At 38.9% G+C, this 12,894-nt stretch overlaps 1 protein-coding gene across 1 annotated transcript; it reads left to right on the top strand.

Moving 5' to 3' along the window:
- Positions 1 to 4,605: 4,605 nt before the first annotated feature.
- Positions 4,606 to 5,064, top strand: LOC147789416 (S-protein homolog 74-like). The gene has a single exon (XM_087117586.1). The coding sequence runs from the start codon at positions 4,606 to 4,608 to the stop codon at positions 5,062 to 5,064; it is 459 nt and encodes a 152-aa protein (XP_086973712.1).
- Positions 5,065 to 12,894: the final 7,830 nt, after the last annotated feature.

Below are 12,894 nucleotides of genomic sequence, written 5' to 3'. Positions count from 1 at the left end.
AAATAAGGAAGAAGAAAAAAAAAAAACTGACCACTTCTCCTTCAATCTCTCATCCCCTCCCCTAAAATACCTCTCTCATCCAGTATCAATAAGTCATCCAACAAAACAGAAACCTAAAGAAAATATCTTCTGGAGGAAAAAAATGCATATGATGGAGAGATGGTTAGACAATAATGATGGAGAGATGGTTAGACAATAATGGAGAGATTAGAAGAAGGCAGATAATTGAGAGATAGTAGGCAGATAAACTAAGAGAGATGTCAATTGAAAAGATTAGTAGTCAGATTTATCTTTCGTTAAGGAAGGATATTAGCAATTATTTAGATATGAGTTAGAAATTTAGAAATTATCTGCAATAATCTGAATTAGAAATTATCTATCCTAAAAGAGTCTTGGTGAGAAAAGAAGAATAGATAGATAAGAAAGAGAGGAAGAAAAGGAACCTAGAAAACATATCCAAATAAAAAAAAAATAAAAAAATAAAAATTTGGAAAACAGGATGAAAAAAAAAAAAAAGAAAGAGAGAGAGGAAGATTGGGAAAAGAGATCCAAGTAATAATAATAATAATAAAAAACAATACATGAAAAGAGAAGAAAATAAAAACAATACATGTAAAGAGGAGAAGATTAGATTTGGAAATATAAAAGCCGAAAAAAAATATATATATATATCTGGGAATAGAATAAACAGCGGAAGAGAATTAAACATTTAGAGAATTAAACGATTTAGATATGGGAGTAGAATTAAACTCCTAAGAAACTACTTAAAAGAATTATAGAATTAAACTCATTGAAGAAACTGATTAAAAGTGTTAGATTTAGATATGGGAATAGAATTAAACTCGTCGGAAGAAACTACTTAAAAGAATTATAGAATTAAATTCATTGAAGAAACTGATTAAAAGAGTTAGATTTAAATGGATTAAAATAATGAGATAGGGAGGTAGAATTGAACTGCTTGAAAGAACGAGAGTTAAAAGGAAAAAGAAAAAAAAATAGAGAAATTTTAGGAAAGAAAATTAGAACGGTTTGAAAATGGCAAGTACTGTTCAGATGGCACCTACCGTAAACAACATAATTAAAAAATAACATAAAGTGAGAGATTGAGAATGGAAGATATGAAAAGTTATTATATTTGTATCTATAGGATATAACATTAAAGGTTGAACTATCCAAGCCGCTTGAAATATTAATAATATTGACATATTTTTAATTTAAGTTTTTAGTTTTATTATTCTATATAATTTAGAAACAATGAAAACATGGAACTCGATTTTTATTGAGGCCGTTTAGAGCCGTAGTTCACACTATTAGTTGGATTATTAATTAAAATGTGAAATACTAACAAAAGGTGACGAACGATGCGATAGGAATCAAACCTTGGCAACATTTGATGTAGTTCTCGAGGAACGAGAGCTTACATTAAATAAATTAGGGAATACTTCGGCTAAGGCCAACCAGGTAAGTGGTCTTACTATAGGATAGGCTAAAAAATTGTATGAGTTATGATGATGTATGAACTATGTCGTACGATGCGGCTTATGAGTTATGATGATGTGTGGGTTACGATACTTGATGATGTGTGCAGTATATATATATTTTGATGAATGACGTACTTGATATGTTTGATGCACTTTGTGGAAATATGATGAGTATGATGATTGTGTGACGTTTACCTTAATATGATGATGTTTTCCATATTGAGCATGATATATGATGATGAGTGCCATATTGCATCATGTCGTTAGATCGACATAGGACACAACCCTAAGAGCGTGAAAATAATATTAATATAAATATCCACGAGTATGTGTTACCTAGAGTAACAAAGAGATGAGACTAGAGGGTTGTGTCAGAAGAGACATTATGATGGATTTAGAGGGACCTCATGCATATTGTATGTTCATAAGCATAGGGCTACTTCCCCTAGAGATGATGAATGCAGACGCGCACCGTACGATGAGTGCGAACGCACACAGATGAGGGTGTTCATGAGGCGCATGACACTATGGGGTTCTGCTGACCTCCGGACGTCGCTACAGATTAGCTTGACCAGAGGGTCCAGGGGGTGTGCGAGCGCCCTGGAGATTCACACTCGCACGTGTGAGTCGTGTGTAGGGAAGTACTACACATCCAATTTGTTCGAGAGTAGAGGGCACCCCTAAGATGATTAGAGATAGGTCCCTAAATCATGATTGCATGTGTTTGCATTTGCATGACCCCTATAGTGGGGCCACTTACTATATTCTTTGAAATACTCAGACATCATTTTTCAGGTAAAGGCAAGGCGCACTTGTACGGAGGACGGCGGCATCGCGAGCAGAGACTGTGGCACGTGCATAGGGTAGATTCATATTTAAATTTCTAGTCTTAAGTTAGAATAGGTTGTTTTGCATTTCATTGTTTTAAATTATTTTGTATTTGTTTTTGTTTTCTCTAAATTTTAGTATTTCATATTTAAGCACGTAAGACCATGGCTGTGTTTTCTAGGGAAGAAGTTGTTTTAAACTTTTTTTTAAGTTTACGTTATAAATTTTGTTCATGTAAGAGTTATATTTCCGCATTATCGATGAGTATGAGACGTTAATAGGGACTCTACATTCATTTGATTAGCGATCTAAGCATCACCGATATGATGGTGCACTGTAAGTCGGCCGACAATAATTTAAGAATTCATCATTTAGAGAAAGGGAGAGGATTACCAATTTAACTTTAAGGTTAATTTCTGGAAAACAACTCTGTTTTGGTGCAAAGTGGAGAGGCCGAATAAACATATCTCTTTCGAATGCTTTTGGACTGAGAGGAAGAGCACATGGCTTCGTGATAGATACAGAGATGGAGATGTAGGAACTTGTATCTGGAAGGCTAAAGATGATGGAATTTACTTGAGAAACAATGCAGCTAATACTAAAGAATTGGTTCATACTTGGATCATTACGAGATAAAGAACGAAACCTTTATTATTAATTCATTTTGTTCCTGAGTTATCCATGAACACATGAAAATGTATCTCTATTATTAATTTATTTTGTTCTTGAGCTATTCATGAACACATGAAGAAGTACACAACATTTAAAGTGAATAAAGAAAATAAGTTGGGTAACCCTAGTCATTGTTTATTATTATTATTTATTTTTTTTACATACTTAAGTTTTTTTCCTCCAAAATTTAAAATTGCCAAATTTTAATTCATTTGTAACAATGATCCAATACTTTTATAGGATGACTTTGTATATATTTGAAAAAAATATATAACTATCCTTCTTCTGACGTTCAATTTCTTAATCAATATCGAGATGAAGTATTAAATAATTTGTTTCTTGCTTGTCGTAGAATCATGTACCATTCATTCAATAGAAAATTTTCTTGTATATAGTATTATATAGTATTATGTAGTATATTATGTAGGCTTCGGGCTAGACAGCGAAGATTGGGTAAAATGTGAATCCGACTGGTTGGTTTATAATAATTCAGGAAGCGGATTCTCATAGTTTCCGACTGATAAGTGGTATATATAAGTGGTGTATATTAAAATTTAAAAATTATATTGTCGCAAATGTTAAGAAATTAGACCGAAAGATTACACAACTAAAACTTATATGCTAAATATGATTTTCATTTACTTTTATAAAAATGATTTTCATACCATCGTAATGATTTCAAACGATTAAAATGGAGAGTTTAATAATAAATCATTTTTATGTTTTTTTCCATACTTTGAAAAAATAATTTTAAGAAATGATTTGCGTATTACCAACAAAACTTAGCCAAATTAATAACTTATCAACTAGCATCTCGATCTCATGATATTAAGACTTATAAATGAAAAAGATGAATGATATTTAGATTTTAGAAAAATAAATATATAAAATAATGTGTTATTTTTCACTTATAATACCATTTCAATGCTATAATATAGTATTTGTAGCTTTAATCTTATATTATAATAAAGTTAAGGGGTTTAGACCTCCCAAAAGGTAACGGAGGCGTGCAAAGGTTTCTCGGGCCAGATGAAGGTGGCTCTTGAGTGTAAAGGCAGAAGGGACCTGCACCTGGACAGAAAGACTCTAGGAAGCTTCATTGTTCCCTCGAATTGGCTTTGAAGTACAATGTCGCCTACTTGAAGTACAAAGTACAAAGTACAAAATTTACAATTTCTACTCACTATTATATTGCTCAATAATAATATTACCAATTTCATTTGCTTGAAGGGTTACATGAGTATTTCGTAATTCTTGTTTTCGACACTTAAAAAGATGGGATTTACTCGTTTAACTTATGAGTTAGTTCACAAATGGAGAGAAGTTTTATTAATTCATTTAGTTGTTGAATTATCTATTAACAATTAATCTAGCATAAAATTAGGAACAAAACTAAATTAGGAAGATATTAATTTTTTAGATAACCTATTTTTAATCATCTAAATAAAGATCTTTTTCCATCTTAGGCACGTAATTAAAGGAGTATTACCATGAAATTATCTTGCATACCGCAAAATTAGTGACATAATTAATTTTCTTAGGCTCATTTCTTTAATTTTTTTTCTATATATTTACCTCAGGTTCAACGTTAATAGATAGACCCAACAAAAATTTAGATCACAAAATGATAAGGAATGTGGCTGCATTGTTGCTCGTGACGGTGGGTTTGGGTTTGGTTGGGGCTCAACTTGAGGTTGAGTCTGAGAAGACCAATGTACAACCAATTTCCAGGTATTTCATTCATTTTGTTAACGATCTAAGCATCCCCGATCTGACGGTGCACTGCAAGACGGTCGACAATGATTTAGGAATTCATCGTTCTCTTAAACTGGGAGATGATTACCAATTTAACTTTATCTATAATTTTTTGAAACCGACTGTATATTGGTGCAAAGTGGATAAGCCGAATGCATATATCTTTTTCCAATGCTTTTGGCCCGAGAAGAATACCACATGGCTTCGTGATAGATGTCGAGATGGAGATGTAGGAACTTGTACTTGGAAGTTTAAAGACGGTGGAATTTACTTGAGAAACAATGCAGCTAATACTGATGAATTGGTTCATACTTGGATCAATATGTGATCAACCACCTTTATTAATTTATTTTGTTCTTGAGTTATGCATGTTCATGAACAAATGAAAATGTATGCCAACCTTGAAGGTGAATAAAAAGAATAAGTTGGGTAACCCTTGTGATGGTTCGTTTTTTTATTTTTTTTTATTTTTTATTTATTTTACAAACATAACTAATTAAGTTTTTTTTCTTGCTCTAAAACTTAAAATTAATAACAAAATTTCCATACTTTATTTCATTGGTAGATACTTTGGCATTTTTTTTAATATATTTTAAATAGAAATTTGAAAATCTCAGTGTCACAAATGAGAAGAAATGAGAGTAAAATGTTTTAAAAAACTAAAGGTTATTTATTTTATTGTTTATGGTATACTTTTATAAAAATGATTTTCCTACCATCAATACTTAAGATTAAAGTTTATAGTTTAATAATAAATCAATTTTATGTTTTTTACCTTTTGAAAAATAATTTTAAGAAATGATAGCTAAATTAATAACTTATCAGTTATGATACTTTAATCCAAACAACTGAGAATATTTTTAGTTTTTAATAAAATAAATGTATAATATATTAATATAGCTAAAATAAAATATCATTTTTTCAATGCTATAATATATAGTTAATTTGTCATTTATAATTGTCATAATTATCGATATAACTTTTTTTTTTTTTTTTTTGGTGGTATAAGTTTATTTAATTGTTTAAATATCATTTGATATAATTTAATTTGAGTATTCGTTTTTAACAAAATCCACGCCCCATCTGTAAATAAGTTTAATGTTCTACACAAGTAAATAAGAAACTTTTCATCTTAGTTTCTTTACGTGAAACTGTGAGACTAACAACGATACGTAACGGGCAAAAATGGACAACATCCACTAGTGGTGGTGTAACGACCCGGGAAAGAAAGAAAGAAAGAAAGAAATATATATATATATATATATATAAATAAAATAAAGGAAAATGAGAAAACGAAAAAAAAAAAAAAAAAAAAAAAAACTCAGTCGCCGGAAAACCCGCGAGTTTTCCGGCAACCGCAGAGTTTCGCGGAACCCACGCGAAACGACGGTCACAGCACGCCCACCCTCAGCCCACGACACCCAGCATCTTCAGAAGACCTGCAAAGGGAGAAAAGAGAGAAAATTTCGAGAGAGAGAGAAAGAGATTTCGGACAAACGTCGGCGAGTGTCCAATTTTTCCGACGAACCCTCAAACCGACACCAAACGACCTGTTACCACCATAAGAGGGATCCCTAACGAAAGCACAATAACTCAGGGTGCGTTTTGTGTAATTTCGTAAGCGTCGTCGTCGGTAACCGAGGTTGGAAAATTAGGTTTCTTGCTTTTAGGAGCTTTTAGGCCGCAAAACTCCCAGAAAGGAAAGAAGGACGACGAACAAAGAGGAAAAGGGAAGGAAGAGGACTGAAATCGGCAACGGAAACACCGCGGGAAGGAGAGAGAAAGCTCGCCGAAAAATCGGCCGAAGTCGGGTAAGGAAGACGAGATCCACGGATCCGGGTCAACCCGAACCCAGAACCCGGGAGAGCCTGCCCGTTCCTCCCTTGGCCTCTGCCTTCAGCCCAGCCCAACTACAGCGGCCCAAACCTCAAACCGGCCCGGAAGCTACGGTTCAGTTGAACCAACCCAGACTAGACCCACGGTCCAATTGAGCCTGCCTGCAAACCAAACACTTGCGGCCCAACCCAGTAAGCCGAGGCCCAACGATTAGCCTTGGCCCAGTAGCCTTCCACAGCCCGCGACCCGAACCACGACCCGAATCGGACTGCGACCCGCGCTTCGACCCGACACTACCGCCCGACGTGGCTTTCTCTGCTGCTGCCACGTGTCACACAGCGGCGCGGCAGTCCCTCGGCTCGGCTCGGCGCAAACGGCTCGGGCTTCCTCCGGTGACGCTCCGGCGACTCCTCCGGCGGCTCCAGCGGCTGTTTGGCTCGGCTCACCTGTTTTCAGCCCGGTTTCCACTGTTTCGACCCTCCCGGACCTGTTTTCGGCCCCGATAAAGGTATTCGAGGCCGTTTCAGAGCCGTATTTCACATTTATTAAATTATAGGTAAATTAATTGTGAAATACTAACGGAAAGTGGTGAACGGTGTGATAGGAAACAAACCCCAGCGACGTAGGAAGCAGCTCTCACGGAATGGGAGCTTACGTTTAGCTATTTAGGGAGTACTTCGGCCAAGGCCAACCAAGTAAGTGGCCTTACTATAGGATAGGCTAAATAATTGTATGAGTTATGATGATGTGTGGATTATGATTTTTGATGATATGTGCAGTATATACATATTTTGTTGAGTGACGCTTGATATGTTTGACGCACGTTGTGGCATTATGATGAGCTTGATGATTGCATGATTTTTACCTTAATATGATGATGTTTTCCATATTGAGCATGCTAGATGATGATGAGTGCCATATTGCATCATGTCGTTAGATCGACGTAGGACACAACCCTAAGAGCATGAAAATGATATTAATATAAATATCTACGAGTATGCGTTACCTAGAGTAACAAAGAGATGAGACTAGAGGGTTGTGTCAGAAGAGACATTACGATGGATTTAGAGGGACCTCATGCATTTTGTATGTTCATAAGCATAGGACTACTTCCCCTAGAGATGATGAGTGCGGACGCGCACCTTATGATGAGCGCGAATGCGCACAGGTGCGAAAGCACACAGATGAGGGTGTTCATGAGGCGCATGACACTATGGGGTTCCGCTGACCTCTGGACGTCGCTACAGATTAGCTTGACCAGAGGGTCCAGGGGGTGTGCGAGCGCCCTGGGGACTCACATTCGCACGTGTGAGTCGTGTGTAGGGAAGTACTACACATCCAATTTGTCCGAGACTGGAGGCCACCCCTAAGATGATTAGAGATAGGTCCCTAAATCATGATTGCATGTGTTTGCATTTGCATGGCCCCCTATAGTGGGGCCACTTACTGAGTATTCTTTGAAATACTCAGGCCGTGTGCCATTTCATTTTTTAGGTAAAGGCAAGGCGCACTTGTACGGAGGACGGCGGCATCGCGAGCAGAGACTGTGGCACGTGCATAGGGTAGACTCAAATTTAAATTTCTAGTCTCAAGTTAGAATATGTTCTTTTGCATTTCATTGTTTTAAATTATTTTGTACTTGTTTTTGTTTTCTCTAAATTTCATATTTAAACACTAAGACCATGGCTGTGTTTTCCAGAGAAGGAGTTGTTTTAAATGTTTTTTGAAGTTTACGTTATCAATTATGTTCATGTAAGAGTTATATTTCCGCATTATAGATGAGCATGAGACGTTAGTAGCGACTCTGAGTATGTGGAAATCTAGGGTCGTTACAGGTGGGCTCGGGTTTTATTAATGCACATTTTTTTTTTAAATTATAAGATACATAATCGGCCAAAACGGACTTGTACTTGTGTACTTGTATTGTAGTATTGCTTTTAAATTAAACCTAGAAAATTAGGATATTGAAATATTGATATTGAAAAAATAAATTTGAACTTATATGTTGAAACTATCTTAGCACAAAATTAGGAAGATATTAATTTTTTTTTTTAATAAAATCTTCCGACCATGAAATTATCTTGCATAACGCAAAACTAGTTAAATAATTTATTTTCTTTAAAAAAAATTTGTCTATATATTTACCTCATGTCCAAAGTTAATAGATAGACCCAACAAAAATTTGGTTCGAAAATGATTAGGAATGTGGCTGCATTGTTTCTCGTGACAGTTTGTTGGGTGGGGCTCAGCCTGATGTTGAGTCCGAGAAGATCAATATACAACCGCTATGTAACGACCTAGGCCCACCGCTAGCAGATGTTGTCCTCTTTGGGCTTTCCCTTTTTGGGCTTCCCCTCAAGGCTTTAAAACGCGTCTGCTAGGGGAAGGTTTCCACACCCTTATGAAGGGTGATTTGTTCTCCTCCCCTACCAATGTGGGACATCACAATCCACCCCCCTTCGGGGCCCAGCGTCCTCGCTGGCATTCTTTCCTTCCTCCAATCGATGTGGGACCGCCCCTAAATCCACCCCCCTTTGGGGCCCAGCGTCCTTACTGGCACACCTCCTCGTGTCTACCCCCCTTCGGGAGCAGCGAGAAGGCTGGCACATCATCTGGTGTCTGGCTTTGATGCCATTGTGATGTCCCACATTGGTTGGGGAGGAGAACAAATCACCCTTTATTCCCCTAGCAGACGCGTTTTAAAGCCTTGAGGGGAAGCCCGAAAAGGGAAAGCCCAAAGAGGACAATATTTGCTAATGGTGGGCCTGGGTCGTTACAGTTGGTATCAGAGCTCTAGGTTTTAGATTCTGTAGACTAGCCTACAATGTAGGCTTGGCACGTTCCATGGTCCCAACGTCGACGCCCCGTCACCGTCAGGTACGCCTTGTAGAAGATAAGAAAAGAGAAACGTTTTCAAACTCGAATGCATTTTATTTTTTTTTTGTTAATGTTACTGAAATTGTTGTGATATTTCACGTATTTATTTAAGAGCATAATGTGATGTGTTGCATGCTGAGTGATTTTGTTTGCAATATGATGTGAACTTAGTAGATGTGATGTATAACATATTTTCATAAGTAATGAGCCTTAGACTTAAGAGAAGCTATCTTGGTTTCTAGAACCATGCTTCCTAGACCACGTAAACAAAAAAAAAAAAAAAAAAAAAAAAAAAAAAAAAAAAAAAGAAGAAAGTAAGACAAGGAAGGGGACGACCTCCTATTAGAGGTAGAGGACGAGGTGAGGCTGAAGAGAGCTCACCTCGAGAGGGATCAGAGATAGGGTTTGAATTAGAACCCTTATTGCATGTATGGTCGGCAAGCAGCCCTAAGAGGGTAGACATAGTAACTAAGGATAGAGTAAATGTAACGACCCTAAATTTCCACATATCTAGAGTCGCCACTAACGTCTCATGCTCATCTCTAATGCAGAATAAAAATCTAAGCATGCTCATCTTTATTAGCGGAAAAATTTAAAAGTTCAAAATACATTAAAACATTGGAAAACATTGCCGGACTTACGTGTTTCAAACATCGTGCTGGAGTTCAAAAAGATAAAATAAAACGATTACAAATTAATTAATATAAATGAATGAAATGCAAACGCCCTATCCTAACCAAGACTAGGAATTAAATATGCAACTATCCTATGCACGCGCCACAGTCTCTGATCACGATACCACCGTCAACCGTACATGGGAGCCTTGCCTTTACCTGAAAAACAATATGGCACACGGCCTGAGTATTTCGAAGAAATACTCAGTAAGTGACCCCACTATAGGGGCCATGCTAATGCAAACACATGCAATCATGAATAGGGACCTATCTCTAATCATCTTAGGGGTGGCCTCCAGTCTCGGACAAATTGGATGTGTAGTACTTCCCTACACACGACTCACACGTGCGAGTGTGAGTCCCCAGGGCGCTCGCACACCCCCTGGACCCTCTGGTCAAGCTAATCTGTAGCGACGTCCGGAGGTCAGCGGAACCCCATAGTGTCATGCGCCTCATGAACACCCTCATCTGTGTGCTTTCGCACCTGTGCGCATTCGCGCTCATCATAAAGTGCGCGTCCGCACTCATCATCTCTAGGGGAAGTAGCCCTATGCTTATGAACATACAAAATGCATGAGGTCCCTCTAGATCCATCGTAATGTCTCTTCTGACACAACCCTCTAGTCTCATCTCTTTGTTACTCTAGGTAACGCATATCGTGGATATTTATATTAATATCATTTTCATGCTCTTAGGGTTGTGTCCTACGTCGATCTAACGACATGATGCAATATGGCACTCATCATCATCTAGCATGCTCAATATGGAAAACATCATCATATTAAGGTAAAAATCATGCAATCACCATGCTCATCATAATGCCACAACGTGCGTCAAACATATTAAGCGTCACTCAACCAAATATGTATAAACTGGCACATATCATCAAGCATCATACAATTTATTTAGCCTATCCTATAGTAAGGCCACTTACTTGGTTGGCCTTGGCCGAAGTACTCCCTAAATAGCTAAACGTAAGCTCCCGTTCCGTGAGAGTTGCTGCCTACTTCCCTGGGTTTGTTTCCTATCACGCCGTTCACCACTTTCCGTTAGTATTTCACAATTAATTTACCTATAATTTAATAAATGTGAAATACGGGTCTAAAACAGCCTCGGATACCTTAATCGGGGCCGAAAACAGATCCGGGAGGGTCGTAACAGTGGAAACTGGGCTGAAAACAGGTGAGCCGAGCCGAACAGCCGCTGGAGCCGCTAGAGGAGCCACCGGAGCGTCACCGGAGGGAGCCCGAGCCGTTTGCGCCGAGCCGAGCCGAGGACTGCCGCGCCGCTGTGTGACACGTGGCAGCAGCAAAGAAAGCCACGTCGGGCGGTAGTGTCGGGTCGAAGCGCGGGTCGGAGTCCGGTTCGGGTTGTGGTTCGGGTCGCGGGCTGTGGAAGGCTACTGGGCCAAGGCTAAACGTTGGGCCTCGGCTTACTGGGCTGGGGCCGCAAGTGTTTGGTTTGTAGGCCGGCTCAATTGGACCGTGGGTCTAGTATGGGTTGGTTCAACTGAATCGTAGCTTTTGGGCCGGTTTGAGGTTTGGGCCGCTGTAGTTGGGCTGGGCCGAAGGCAGAGGCCAAGGGAGGAATGGGCTGGCTCTCCCGGGTTCTGGGTTCGGGTTGACCCGGATCCGTGGATCTCGTCTTCCTTACCCGACTTTGGCCGATTTTCCGGCGAGCTTTCTCTCTCCTTCCCGCGGCGTTTCCGTTGCCGATTTCGGTCCTCTTCCTTCCCTTTTTCTCTTTGTTCGTCGTCCTTCTTTCCTTTTTGGGAGTTTTGCGGCCTAAAAGCTCCTAAAAGCCATAGATCTAAGAATCGATTAAGAAACCTAACTTTCCGACCTCGGTTACTGACGACGACGCTTACGAAATAACACAAAACGCACCCTGAGTTATTGTGCTTTCGTTAGGGATCTCTCTTACGGTAGTAACAGATCGTTTGGTGTCGGTTTAAGGGTGGTTTGAGGGCTCGTCGGAGAAACTGGACACTCGCCGACGTTTGTCCGAAATCTCTCTCTCTCTCTCGAAATTTTCTCTCTTTTCTCCCTTTGCAGGTGTTCTGAAGATGCTGGGCTGAGGGTGGGCATGCTGTGGCCGTCGTTTCGCGTGGGTCCGCGAAACTCGGCGGTCGCCGGAAAACTCGCGGGTTTTCCGGCGACTGGGTTTTTTTTTTTTTTTTTTTGTTTTTTCGTTTTCATTTATTTATTTATGATATATATATATATATTTTTTTTTTTCTTTCTTTCCCGGGTCGTTACAGTAAAGAATGACCAAGCAATAGTAGCCGACCAAACTCTAAGCGTAGTCCTAATAGTAGTAAAGATGACCGACTTCGACGTAATACTAGGCATGGATTGACTAGCTGTAAACCGTGCTAGTATAGACTGTCGCAAAAAAAAAAAAGAAAAAAAACAGAAAAGAGATATTCTCACCACCGGTGTGACCTAGCTTTAAATTTAAAGGCACAAGTACCGAGACTACCTCAAAGGTAGTCTTGTTGATGAAAACAAAGAGACTAGTCCAACAAGGCGGTTAGACTATTTAGCATGTGCCGTAGACATAAGAGGAAAAGAAAAGACCCTAGAAAACGTGTCCATCGTAAACGAGTTCCCAAATGTGTATCTGGATGACCTACCTGGAATACCCCCTTCCCGAGCGGTCGACTTCATCATCGAACTCGAGCCGGGAACTGGGCCTATTTCTAAAGCACCCTATCGCATGGCGCTAGCAGAGTTGAAAGAACTCAAGGCGCAATTACAAGACTTACGGGA

This window comes from Cucurbita pepo, chromosome 14, assembly GCF_057944985.1.
Source record: "Cucurbita pepo subsp. pepo isolate OVF chromosome 14, ASM5794498v1, whole genome shotgun sequence".
Taxonomy (NCBI): Eukaryota; Viridiplantae; Streptophyta; class Magnoliopsida; order Cucurbitales; family Cucurbitaceae; genus Cucurbita; species Cucurbita pepo.
This window is presented reverse-complemented; position numbering and strand designations above follow the sequence as displayed.